We start from the raw sequence: 12,400 nt of genomic DNA, 5'->3' as shown, positions 1-12,400 counted from the left end.
ATGTCAGTTAATGTACTTACTAACATGAACAAACAATAAGTAATACATTTATTACTTTAATTATTACGTTACTATTACTTATTATGTTAGTTAATGTTAGTTAATGTTAGTTAAGTTAAATATCGTTACATCGTATTAACTGACAGTAATTAACTAATGTTAATTACGAAGCATTAACTAATGTTAACAAGCACAACATTGGATTTTAAAGGGCCGATGAAATAAAAAAAAGTTTTATAATATTATATTATATAAAGTTTTATACATTTTTTATTATTAATTTTTAGGCTATATCTATAAGCTAGTGTGCTCCAAAACAGTGACAAAAATTAGCATTTAGAAGATATAAAACTAAAGTAAACACGTGGATCAATGGTTTTATTCACATCACATCATAACCAATCAGATGCTTTCTATATCTGGCATGCCCCGCCCCCTTCAAGACACTTTTCATTTGCTTTTCATTTGATGCGCTTCAGCTTAACCACTCTCACTGGCAGAGCAGTGATAATACAAAACGGTATTGGCTCTTTTTTAAAAAGGGGAGGAGCTACACTATGTCCCACCATCTATTTGTGTTTCAGTTGAGATTACGTCTTCACTGGACCTTTATTAATGCACTAGTTAATGCTGTACTATGATTAATAAATGCTTTACAAGATTTTTCGGTAACACTTTACAATAAGGTTCATTAGTTAATGCATTTACTAACATGAACTTATCATGAACAACACATGTACAGCATTTATTAATCATAATTGGACATTTACTAATGCATTATTATCGTTCAAGTCTGTGCTTGTTAACATTAGTTAATGGACCATGAGTTAACGAACTAACAATGAACAACTGTATTTTTATTAACTAACGTTTATTAACATGAATATATACTGTAGTAAATGTATTGTTCGTGTTAGTAAATGCATTACTTAACATTAACTAATGAACCTTATTGTAAAGTGTGACCGATTATTCATACTTAGCTAATGTTAGTAAATACATTAACATTAACTAATGGACTAATTAAGAACTATTCTCAAGTGTTTCAGATTATTATTTAAAAATAGAGAATTTAACAAGGTTTGCAAATAAAACTGCTACACAACTACTGTAAACAGTCACTGGAGGTATTCCCTGTGATCTGTACGTTTCCCAGAGTGCTATTTTGAATTACCTCTTGTGTAGAGCGTCTGAGTTCTCTTTGATTCTTCTGACAATGGAGTGATTGTCCGGAGGCTCCGGTGCTGTGGACAAGATACTGTGATTGCGACTACGAATCTAAAGAAAGACAAGCACAGACGCAACGTTAGATTTCTGATTCTCTTAGAGATAAACAAATCAGATGAAAATAAAATGAATCACACATTTTTACTGAAGAGCTCGGCAGGAGTATTCATTGGGCTGGCATTGCTGAAGCCTGTGCTGTCACCGGCCGCATGTTCTGACAGATCTCCATTGGTGAAAGGCTGAGCTGTATGATGACAGATCGAATAAAAGAAAACTAAGCTCACAGGACAATCTCATGGAAAACATTTGGTGAGTCATAAGCCAAAATGTAGCCATATTTGAATAAAAAAAAAAACAAGAGGTCACACGGGGATATTGTCTGTAAGATCCAAATATAAGTTGAATGTCAGTTTTTCTTTTATATTTGAATCAAAATTTTCATTACTTTATTTTTCTCTAAAAACTCCTATTAGCAATTATTTGCAATATTATAGCAGATTTAAACATAGAGGTTTATTGTGGCAAGCTGAAAAGGTTGTGTCTTTTTATTTATGAACACATATTGTGGCTTTGGATCTCTTGAAACTACTCTACAAACACAGTTTACCAATAAAAATAAACCACACAACTTGTAAAATGAAGGTTAAAATATGAAAGCTTCCAACCAGTGCTGTGTAAACTATGGCATGCTTTTTATTTTAATAACGTTTTTGTGAGATGGCAGAGGACAAGAAACCCAGGTCCGAAGAAGCAGCTCACTTAAATGATCTTACTCGCTAAGGCTGCACAATATGTCGTTTCAGCATTGATATCGCAATGTGTGTATCCGCAATAGTCCCATCGCAGGATATTGTTACATGCTTGTGTCAATTATGCCTTGTCAATACAGTCTTCCATACATATCTCTTGTCCCTCATTTTTCTGTTGCTGTGTTTATTGAGTTGCGTTCAAAGAAAACCCTGTCTGAAAGTGTATTCTGTTGTTGCTGGTTTCGGTGTGTTCACGTATCCGTTTGCTTTTTATGTCATTACGTTTATCTGTTTCATTTAATTGTCCATTTGTTTACGAGGCTCAGATGAAGCGGACAGGTGAGCAGGTCACGTGACATACATATTTGCAATACATAGGACTACTCTTGTGTAGATAAGAGTGGAATAGTTAGGACTCAGAAGACCTCTTTTTGTGTTTATTTATTTCGTTTTCATATATTTAGTTAGTAAGATGCTTCTGGGGAGTTAGGCATTGTTTGGGTTTTTCTTGTCATTAGGGTTGCCCATGTCCCTTCTGCTTGCTCTCTTGTTTTCCCCCATCTTTTTGTTTGTCCCAAGATTGTATATATTAGTTTTTTTTTTGTGCATTGCATTCTTTTTCTTTATTTTTGATTAATTCATTGTTTTTGTTCACCTTGGAATTTGTGAATAAAAGTCACAGTTTTGGTAGATATTTTGTTAGTAAGTTTTGCAGCTTTGGTATATGTGCTTTGGTTGTCTTTTGCACTTCACTCACTGTATATATAGATTTATTTTAATTGTACCTTAAATGTCAAACCCCATTTCCAAACAAGCATTCGGGCACAAATAAGTACAACATTTGTAAGTTTAATGAAGAATAATTTTACTGAATCAAAAATTTAATAAAGACTATTGTCACACAACCAGCGATCGCTTTCCAGAGATCGCTGGATCTCACACGAACTCAAAACTACAATTCCGCATTTCCCAGGACTACGTTTTCACACATGCACCACTCCCAAACACGCACGCCTGTTCATTCATCTATCCTGATTGCAATCACCAGCTGAACCTTGTCACAGACTGACATCACTCCATACTTAAGCCACACATTCACGCTTCCAGTTGGCCGAGTCTTGTTTGCTTTACTGTGACATTACAACGCGTTTCCCTGTCTTGTTTTCTCCGTGTTAGACCTAAGCCTTGTCAACCTTGTTCTCTAGTTTAGCCCCCTGCCTTTCGACCTTTTGCCTGTATATCATTTATGATTCTAGACTGTCTATAGATACCCGTTTGCACCTGATGACCACTGCTTGCCTGACATTGAATAAAGCTGCATATTGGATCTTACCTTCTGTTGTGAGTGTCACTCCCCCCAGTCGTTACAGAAGACTCGGCACAGATGATGGATCCAGCGGGAATCAAAATCATGTGTCTCCGTCAGGAAGCCCGGTCAATAGAGGAGTATGTTGAGGACTTTATTAATCTGGCCCACCGTACCACCCTGAGTGAGGTATGCCTTAAGATTTTCTTTCATGGCGGACTGTCTGAGCCCCTATACTCCCAAATGCCACTGAACAATCCCCACTGCACCATCATGAACTATATTGATCTGGCTCTCCAAATAAGTGGATCTTCCTTCACCGTTGGTGAGGTGGAGGAAAATCCAAATAATCTTTTGGGGGGGGGGCTTTAGAGAGCAAGACCCGCTGGCGACGGGGCTTGCGACTCAGTTTCCACAGCCAGCTCACAAAATGGCCGTTCCCAGTCAGCCAGCTCACAAGATGGCTTCCAGTCCCAAGTCTGTTCCTGCCCCTGAAAGGCCATCTCCAGAGCTGCCAGACCCTCCAGTGCTGCCAGATCCTCCAGTATTGCCAGATCCTCCAGAGCTGCCAGACTGTCCAGTGCTGCCAGATCCTCTAGAGCTGCCAGAGTCACTGCCACCGCCAGAGCTGCCAGAGCCGACGCCGCAGCCAGTGCCACAGCCAGAGCCGACGCCGCAGCCAGCGCCTCAGCCAGAGCCGACGCCGCAGCCAGCGCCTCAGCCAGAGCCGACGCCGCAGCCAGCGCCTTAGCCAGAGCCGACGCCGCAGCCAGCGCCTCAGCCAGAGCCGACGCCGCAGTCAGCGCCTCAGCCAGAGCCGACGCCGCAGCCAGCACCTGAGCTTCCCGAACGGCCGCCGCCACAGCCTGGGCTTCCCGAATGGCCGCCGCCGCCTGAGCTTCCCAAACGGCCGCCGCCGCCTGAGCTTCCCGAACGGCCGCCGCCGCCTGAGCTTCCCGAATGGCCGCCGCCGCCTGAGCTTCCTGAACGGTCACAACTCCTCGCCTTGCCGGTCCCAGCCCGGCTCCTCGCCCTGTTGGCACCATCCAGACAGCTCACCCGGCCGGCGTCATCCAGACTCCTCGCTTTGCCGATCCCAGCCTGCCTCCTCGCCCTGCCGGCTCCCTACAAGCCTCCAACCCTGCCGGCTCCTCGCAGTACTCCAGGTCCTTCGCTGCCACACGATCCAGGACCACTGCAGCTCCACTCTCCAGGTCTTCCGCAGCTCCAGTCTCCAGGCCCTTCGCAGCTCCATGCCCCAGGTACGCCCCAGCTGCATGGTCCTGGCCCTCCATCCCTCCCCCTGTTCCGCCTCCGCTCCGCCTCCCACCTGAACAGTAGTGGAGTGTCTGGACTCCACTCTAGAGGGGGGGCTATGTCACACAACCAGCGATCGCTTTCCAGAGATCCCTGGTTCTCACACAAATTCAAAACTACATTTCCGCATTTCCCAGGACTACATTTTCACACATGCACTGCTCCCAAACACGCACGCCTGTTCATTCATCTATCCTGATTGCAATCACCAGCTGAACCTTGTCACAGACTGACATCACTCCATACTTAAGCCACACATTCACGCTTCCAGTTGGCCGAGTCTTGTTTGCTTTACTGTGACATTACAACGCGTTTCCCTGTCTTGTTTTCTCCGTGTTAGACCTTAGCCTTGTCACCCTTGTTCTCTAGTTTAGCCACCTGCCTTTCGACCTTTTGCCTGTATATCGTTTATGATTCTGGACTGTCTATAGATACCCGTTTGCACCTGATGACCACTGCTTGCCTGACATTGAATAAACCTGCATATTGGATCTTACCCTCTGTTGTGAGTGTCACTCCCCCCAGTCGTTACAACTATACAGTGGTATTTTACATTTCATTATTCAATTTCTAAACCTGAATATTGTTATTAATAATTTAATAATGTTAATAATTATAAAGTAATTTTGCTTGATTATTATTTTTATACATGATTCACACCCTTATAAAATCACCCCAGTCCATCTAAATTCATGATTTTTTCCCCTAAAAAGAGTTATTGAAGCAGGGCTTGAAATAGCGACCATTTTGGTTGCATACGTCCCTGAAATTTTATCTATGCGACCTCAAAATTAATTTGGGAGCATTTGTGCGAGTGCATGAAATTGTTGCCGTGCAATAGTTTTCACTTCAAAGTTCACAGCATCTTTGCACATAAAAACGTGAAACAGAGATCAGGAATCATTTAAAGCAGTCATAATGTCAACTTTATACAATAAATAAATCCCACAATGCTTGCCCCGCCTTCAAGCTCTTCTGATTGGCGTAGGTGAACGTGAACAGATTGGTTAATATCTGCTGTCAATCACTCAGTCAATGCTTTCTGCCTTCAGGTACCGGGGAGCAAAAGTTAGTCACTGAAGTCACTGAAGATGAAAGAATTAAAAACACACTGACAGATTTTTGCTTTGGAAACCACCAAAAGTTCCAAATAATGGCATATCTAATTAGTGATACACTTTTCGAAGAGGGGATGAGACTCCTAGAGTTATCAGGTAACAGTGTTTGCCACTGAATCTACACATTTAATCCTTTATTTAATTGTCAGGATGATGTCAAATGCAGTAAATCTGTTAATATAATACTTGTAGTGACGGTGCCCATAATTATTGACGGGTGCGACTAAATTTTGGCTGGTGCGACTTCCTTTTTTAAAGTTGGGAGCACCAGTGCTACCAAGCAAAAAGGTTAATCATCATACAATAACTTGCTTAATTATCATAACCTGCCAAGTTAACCTAATTAACCTAGTTAAGCCTAAAACCTTCTCTCCATTAAACAGAAATTGGGGAAAAAATAAACAAGAGGGCTAATAATTAAGGGGGCTAATAATTTTGACTTTAACTGTACATTGCAGAAAAACTAAATAATACAATATCAGATTTTTCCAATATCAAGCAGCCCTACTACTCGCTTTAACCTGTTCAATCCTGGTGATGTCAGTCTCTGTGCTATATTGGACTTTTTCCCATTCAGAGATCAATGCTCAGATGATGGAGAAGTAAATGAAGAGCAGGAGAGTCTGATGAATGTAAGCTGGTCAGGCTACTGTTAAGCTTAGAATTGCTTTGCTGCAGGGTGCACTGCTATCATGCTTTACACAGGGTAATAAAAAGTTCAGAGATCTAACATTTTGCATCTTTTACAACGTGCACAGTTACTAAATATGTCTTTTCCAGGAAATATACTGAAAAGTAATTCAAGTTAATTGTAGTCTAGGGATTCTTAACCGTTGTGCAGTTTTTATTGCTTCTCGTTAAAATGCTTTTTCTCAAAACTCCATTCCTGAACATCATAATGATCAGCTGACAAGAATTAAAAATAATATTAATAAAAAATTGTAAAGTGCTTGAACCATCTTTAGGGTATCAAAACATGACATAGTTTGCAACAGTAGATCATAGTGGATCTCTTTGTAGATCACAATTGCACATATTATTTGCCACTTTACATAAAATACCATTAAAGGCTTTTAAAATAAAACCATTTACCTGGGAATAAAGGACTTTTGGGTCCAGCTGCTGGAGATTTTGGTCTATTAATCTGAAAAATAATGGTCAAACAGCTTTAGCAGAGACATACTATGAGGCATTTGAAGAAATACGTTTCTACTCACTCTACTCACTCTGCCCTTGAGGTTACTTCTGCGCTGGAGCCTAAACTCCACATCATCCACAGTGTCTTCTCCTGAGTCTTCATCATGTTGGCCAAAGTTTTGAGCTATGATCAGTGGTGTAATGCCTCGTGGCAGACTCTAAAGGGGAAATTGTCAATAAAAAAACATGCATCAATTGATTGCAATTAAGAAAACATGTCATGGACTACTTGTCTGATGTATTTGGGGTTAACAGTTACAGTCAGCACACACTTATTAGAGTAACATTATAAGCATTTATACTATGGGGCTATTAAATACATGTAGCTAGGAATTAATAGTTAGGACCACATTCGAGTTCCATATCACTATGCTGAATGATTTCAGTTATTTCAGTTAGACTAGGCGATGTTGTGAGCAATGTTGTAGCTGATGTGACGCGTGTGACTGCTTAAAAGCTCTTGCTTCCTTGCGCAAAACAACCGTCCTTGCAAACAACTAGTGCAATCGTTTCTCTTTGAAATAGATAAGAAAAAATGGTGGTCCTGCACCCACTGTCCAGCTGCTTTCAAGAGATATCCAGATTTTTTGTAAGCAGCCGCTGTTGCCGCTTTCGCTTTTACCATTCTTTGAACAGATTATTAATGGGCCTAACGTTAAACATGTTCACGTGATCATCCGTTCACACACATTGATAATATTTTTTAGCTGCTTTTTTTGCTTGCAATTTTTTTGTTAATATGTTTTAATTATCATTCTTTATATTGACATTGTTTTAATAGAAGATTAACTCTCTATTTTCTCAATTTTTTTTACATTTTTGTTGAACAAAACGTGTATTTACAGCTATGTTTAACTTGTTTTCACTTTTTTTTTTTTCTTAATTTGTGGCAAGGAAATTTGTTTAGTCTGGCCAAAGAAGAAAAATTGTAAATCCTTAGTGTTGATCCCTAAAAAGTCATGTAAAATTAAAATTAAAAAGTTAAGGAGGCATGTGGACATAACACATATCTAAATCAAGTAATTTTAGCATGCCAACAGCAAATTTAGAAAATATATTTTCCCAAAAACAAAACTGTGGCTAGTGAAAATGGCGAGTGGCTAGTAATGTTGGAAAACTACCAGCAACAGTGGCTGGTGATCAAAAAAGTGAATGTCAACCCAAATATATGTATACATATTTAAAAGTATGTGTGTGTTTGAAAGAGAGGGAGAAAGGCTGTGGTGTGATCTTCTTAAAGCCTTTTTTAAATGTGTCAAAGGATTCTTCTTCTAAATATGTCTTACAAGAGGTTTTTTTTGGTATGTGGTAAACTAATGTTACACTTAATGCCATTTCTATAACAAGAGATGTCTGCAAATAAATAATAGTGTGATTGTCACTGTCTTATAAAAAGGACATGTTCTAATGTAAAAGAAGGTTTATCCTATTTGAAGATTGTCCAATAGCTGATATGTTATCAAACATCATAAAAAGGCCATGTTAATTATTTTCAGTTAAGCAAAAAGCAACAACTTTTAAATCACACAGATCATTTCTCACCTGATCCAACCCATTTTCCTTAGCCATCCTTCTCAATTTGCACTCCAGGTTGACTATCTTGGCTTCTTTGCGTACGATTTCGATTTGAAGCTCATCGCTCTTTTCTTCCAGCTCTCGTATTTGCTTGCGATACTTGTCTTTGTCGATTAGACACTGAGAGACGAGATGTTGAGAATCATCTCTCGATTTGAAAGCCTGTGGGATGGAGAAAACAAATGTCTATCAGTAACCCTTTTAAGCAGCCTGAAATGAGCTGATCTAAAGCCATCGTTAGAAACCCATTAGTACTCAACCTGGTCCCGTTCACGTTCCACCTCTTCCAGCTGCACCATGATGGTATTCATGCGGTTCTTGTACATTTCGCAGTCCTTCACTAAAGTGGAGCACTTCAACTCAAGGTCCTCCTTCTCTTCCAGGTACTGTGCATTATTAGATTAAATGATGCTCATTTAAACCCATCACAGCAAATAAATGGCATTGTTCAACATTGCATCACATGACCTCGAGAGGAAATTTTTAGAACAACAGAATTGAGATTGTTGTTATTATATTCCAGTTCAAACATTTACTCCAGACTAAACATTTTCATGCAACTCAAACTCTGCTGATTGCATGAAATTTCATCATTTACAGGCAAAATGCTCAACAACTGTATACATTTTCATTCTGCTGTTTTGTTTTGAATGTGGAATTCTGATTACTAATGAGTTATCATTCATATGCTATGAATAAAAATGGGAAGTTATAAGATTTATATAATTTCAATGTGCCATTATTGTTATAAATGTGTTTTTTTTTTAACTCAGTAACACTTTACAATATGATTTAATTAGTTATTTAGTTAGTCATTTTAGTTTGTTAACTCCCAATGTTTTAACTAACGATAAAAGGCAAAACATAGATTTTTAATAATGCATTAGTACATAATGTACTATAGATTAGCTTTTACCAGTGCTTCCCAGAGGTTTGAAATATATTTGCGGTGGTAGCCGTATTGAAACACACCTTTTACCCACAGCACATAAATAGTTAACTTTATGCGACAAACAAAACACAATTTGATTTTTAACACTATTTCTATTATTATCTGTTTTAAACTTTTTTTTTTCAGTGGGCTAGTTAAAAAAAGTAATAAAAATATTTTAAAAATCCACTATTTCTCTTTTATTCAATTCAGGAGCCATGTGCACCCACTGACAGGTAAAATCTGCTTCTCTCTATCTCTCATTCAAGTTAAGGTTGCTTTATGACATGACATTTTGTACAGTATTGCCAATTATTTTGAGAAGTACATTGATTTCAACTGTAGAGTAGTAATATATTTTGGTTATGAATTCAAGTTAAACTTATTTCGGCAGGTTGTCATGAAGAAGATTCAGATGGTCTGACTACAATGAGTCTTCAGTGAACAACTCATTGATTCAAATTGTACAAATTGGACTTTTGCCAAAAAAAATAAAATTAAAATAAATAAATAAAACTACACTATAAGATGTCCTTGGTACTCATGTCTTGTGTCCTTAGTATAGTAATTACAATTCAAGAGTTCACACTTAGCCCATGATTTATACATAGCTTGTTTGGCATGCTGTCCCGGGAGAGAGCCCTGAGCTCAAGGGATCCTCGAGCCCAGGGCTCCCCCCCTTTTGCAGGGCGAGTGGAGATTGAGCTCAGGTCTATCTCAAACTCCCCCGCTGCTGAGGCCAAGGCGAACTTCCTGAGAGTAAGACATTATAAGAAAGGTTTAGGCTTGTTTTATCTATAATATAGAGCACATTTGGATGGTGGGAGGAAACCGGGGAACCCGGGGGAAACCCACGCGGACACGGGGAGAACATGCAAACTCCACACAGAAATACCAGATGGCTCAGCGAGGACCCAACACCATTGGTATTCTTGCTGTGAGGCAACAGTGCTAGTCACTGGGCCACCATGCCGCCCATTCTGGATAAAGGAGGAAGAAGGGGAGGAGGGGGGTTTCTTCCAAACGAAGATAGTTGTAGAAAGGAAATGAGGATATATATAGTGATTTGGGATCCTTCGATTGGAGGATCATAATTAGTTAATATGGACCAGCTGGGTAAATCATGAGCACATGCTCCTCTCGAAATTAGTTTAAAACTAAACTTCACTTAGTTATGTGTAATTACATGCAACTAACTATACAACCTAATCCACATTCGAACCCTAACCATAAAGTAAGTACATAAATTAATTAATGTTACTCAGATAGTTGAATAAAGTTCTGAAGTCTTGCCAACATGTGTTCATATGATGCAGTACAGCTCAATCCAAGAACACCTTAAAATAAAGTGTTTTACTTTTACTTATTTAATTAAAATACCTGTTTTATTAATTTATTTTTCATTCACTCATTTATTTATTGTACTCAAAGTAGGCCTTCGACATAAGTAAAAAGTGGAAGATCTGAAGCTCCAAAAGAAGGCCGACTGTGATAAGTAGTCTCTGCCGCCGCCCCTCCTCCCCCTTCCTGTCTTAGCCTGAATTCTGACACTTTTCACACGTCACTTCAGATGCGCTTCTAATTAGAGCTGCAACACATTGCAGAAGGGGCCACTTAGAGCAGCCAGTCCTCATCAGCCCCTGTCACTTCTCGTTCATGTGTGACACGAGAAAAAAAAAAACATTGCCTACACTTCATTATTTCTAGCCTCCAACTAAAAAAAAATGTCATGCTGAGATCATATTAAATACACTTAATGCCCATATGAGGCCAGTATCACATTTTGTCATGTTTATTATGAGGATGTTTAGGATGTGACCATAGCATGACCAATAAATGACCCCAAGCTTTAGCCATCTGTCTACTAAAACTGCCTTTTAAGGCATCACAGAATAGGGAGCTTACAACATAAAGACTGTTCCAAGCAGTAGGCAGTTGTGCTCCCATAGATGACTCATCTTGGCAAAAAAAAATGATTGCATAGTTTGAAGATTATCTGTAAATGCACTGCTAATCTATAAATAAATGGTACTTTTAACATTGTCACTAAATATGGAAAACATTTCTAAAAGTTATGATATACAGTAGGAAGCAATGTAAGTTTATGCTTAGCATCATCAGGATATTTAAAACACTGTGGCACACAGTAAGGCAGAAAATAAACAAAACAAACTATTATTCAAATGTGTTTGGGAGTTTGTAAACTTTTTATTATAGTCTATTACGCCCATTATAATATATTATTTATATATACGGAAATTGTAATATTGTAAAACATTATACTTATGACAATATAACTTTATATAACTATTTTCTCTTTGAATTTATTTTAAAATATAATTTATTCCAATTATTCAGAGTTGAATTTAAAGCATCAGTAATCTTGTTTTCAATAACTCAAGATTCTTCATAAATCACTGTAATATGCTGTCTTGATGTTGATGCTGAAAACAGGAGGTGCTGCTTAATATTTCTGTGCAGTGTTATTGTTGTCTCGGGATTCTCTGATGAATAGACAGTTATGAATGTAGTTACTGTCATATCTGATCAAAGTTCATGCATTCTTGCAGGACAAAAGTATTTATTTAAAGTAATATTTAAAACTGATAACTAATACTGTAACTGATTCAAATGATCCGGTAAGAGTGGATCTCCAAGGAAATATTCACTGATTCAAATCAAGTGAAAATATGCTCATGAAATTAAAAGTATGTTAGCAATGCTGAACTTTAGGATTCCTTACTGTAAATGGAAACCCTATTTAGGTCATGACTTTCAAAAAAAAAAAAGTTAAGCTGTTTAAGCCATTACAAAGGGCTATTGCTTTAAGCATATCTAATGTATTATTCTAGAGTTAAGCGTAATGTTAAATAATGCAAATATGCTCATGCATCTTCCTCACTGCTTCTGTATGCCATAGATAAAAATAGTATTTAAATAAAGTCCTTCTTTAAGTTCTTAAAACATATTTTCCCTTACT

The 12,400-nt window shown here is 38.3% G+C and overlaps 1 protein-coding gene across 4 annotated transcripts in view; it reads right to left on the bottom strand.

Moving 5' to 3' along the window:
* card11 (caspase recruitment domain family, member 11) overlaps positions 1 to 12,400 on the bottom strand; it is a 76,851-nt gene that overhangs the window by 27,503 nt on the left and 36,948 nt on the right. For 2 of the 4 annotated variants that reach the window (XM_073944926.1, XM_073944928.1), the window contains exons 7-12: positions 8,750 to 8,875; positions 8,457 to 8,651; positions 6,935 to 7,072; positions 6,810 to 6,861; positions 1,365 to 1,471; positions 1,175 to 1,278 (exon numbers count right to left, since the gene is read on the bottom strand). In XM_073944926.1, the coding sequence (XP_073801027.1) occupies positions 1,175 to 1,278; positions 1,365 to 1,471; positions 6,810 to 6,861; positions 6,935 to 7,072; positions 8,457 to 8,651; positions 8,750 to 8,875 (722 nt within the window). The remainder of the gene's footprint in view (positions 1 to 1,174; positions 1,279 to 1,364; positions 1,472 to 6,809; positions 6,862 to 6,934; positions 7,073 to 8,456; positions 8,652 to 8,749; positions 8,876 to 12,400) is intronic. The other 2 variants (XM_073944927.1, XM_073944929.1) reach the window with 1 other exon arrangement.

Source organism: Danio rerio, chromosome 3, assembly GCF_049306965.1.
Source record: "Danio rerio strain Tuebingen ecotype United States chromosome 3, GRCz12tu, whole genome shotgun sequence".
NCBI lineage: Eukaryota > Metazoa > Chordata > Actinopteri > Cypriniformes > Danionidae > Danio > Danio rerio.
Note: the sequence above shows the minus strand (reverse complement) of the source record. Positions and strands in the feature narration are given on the sequence as shown.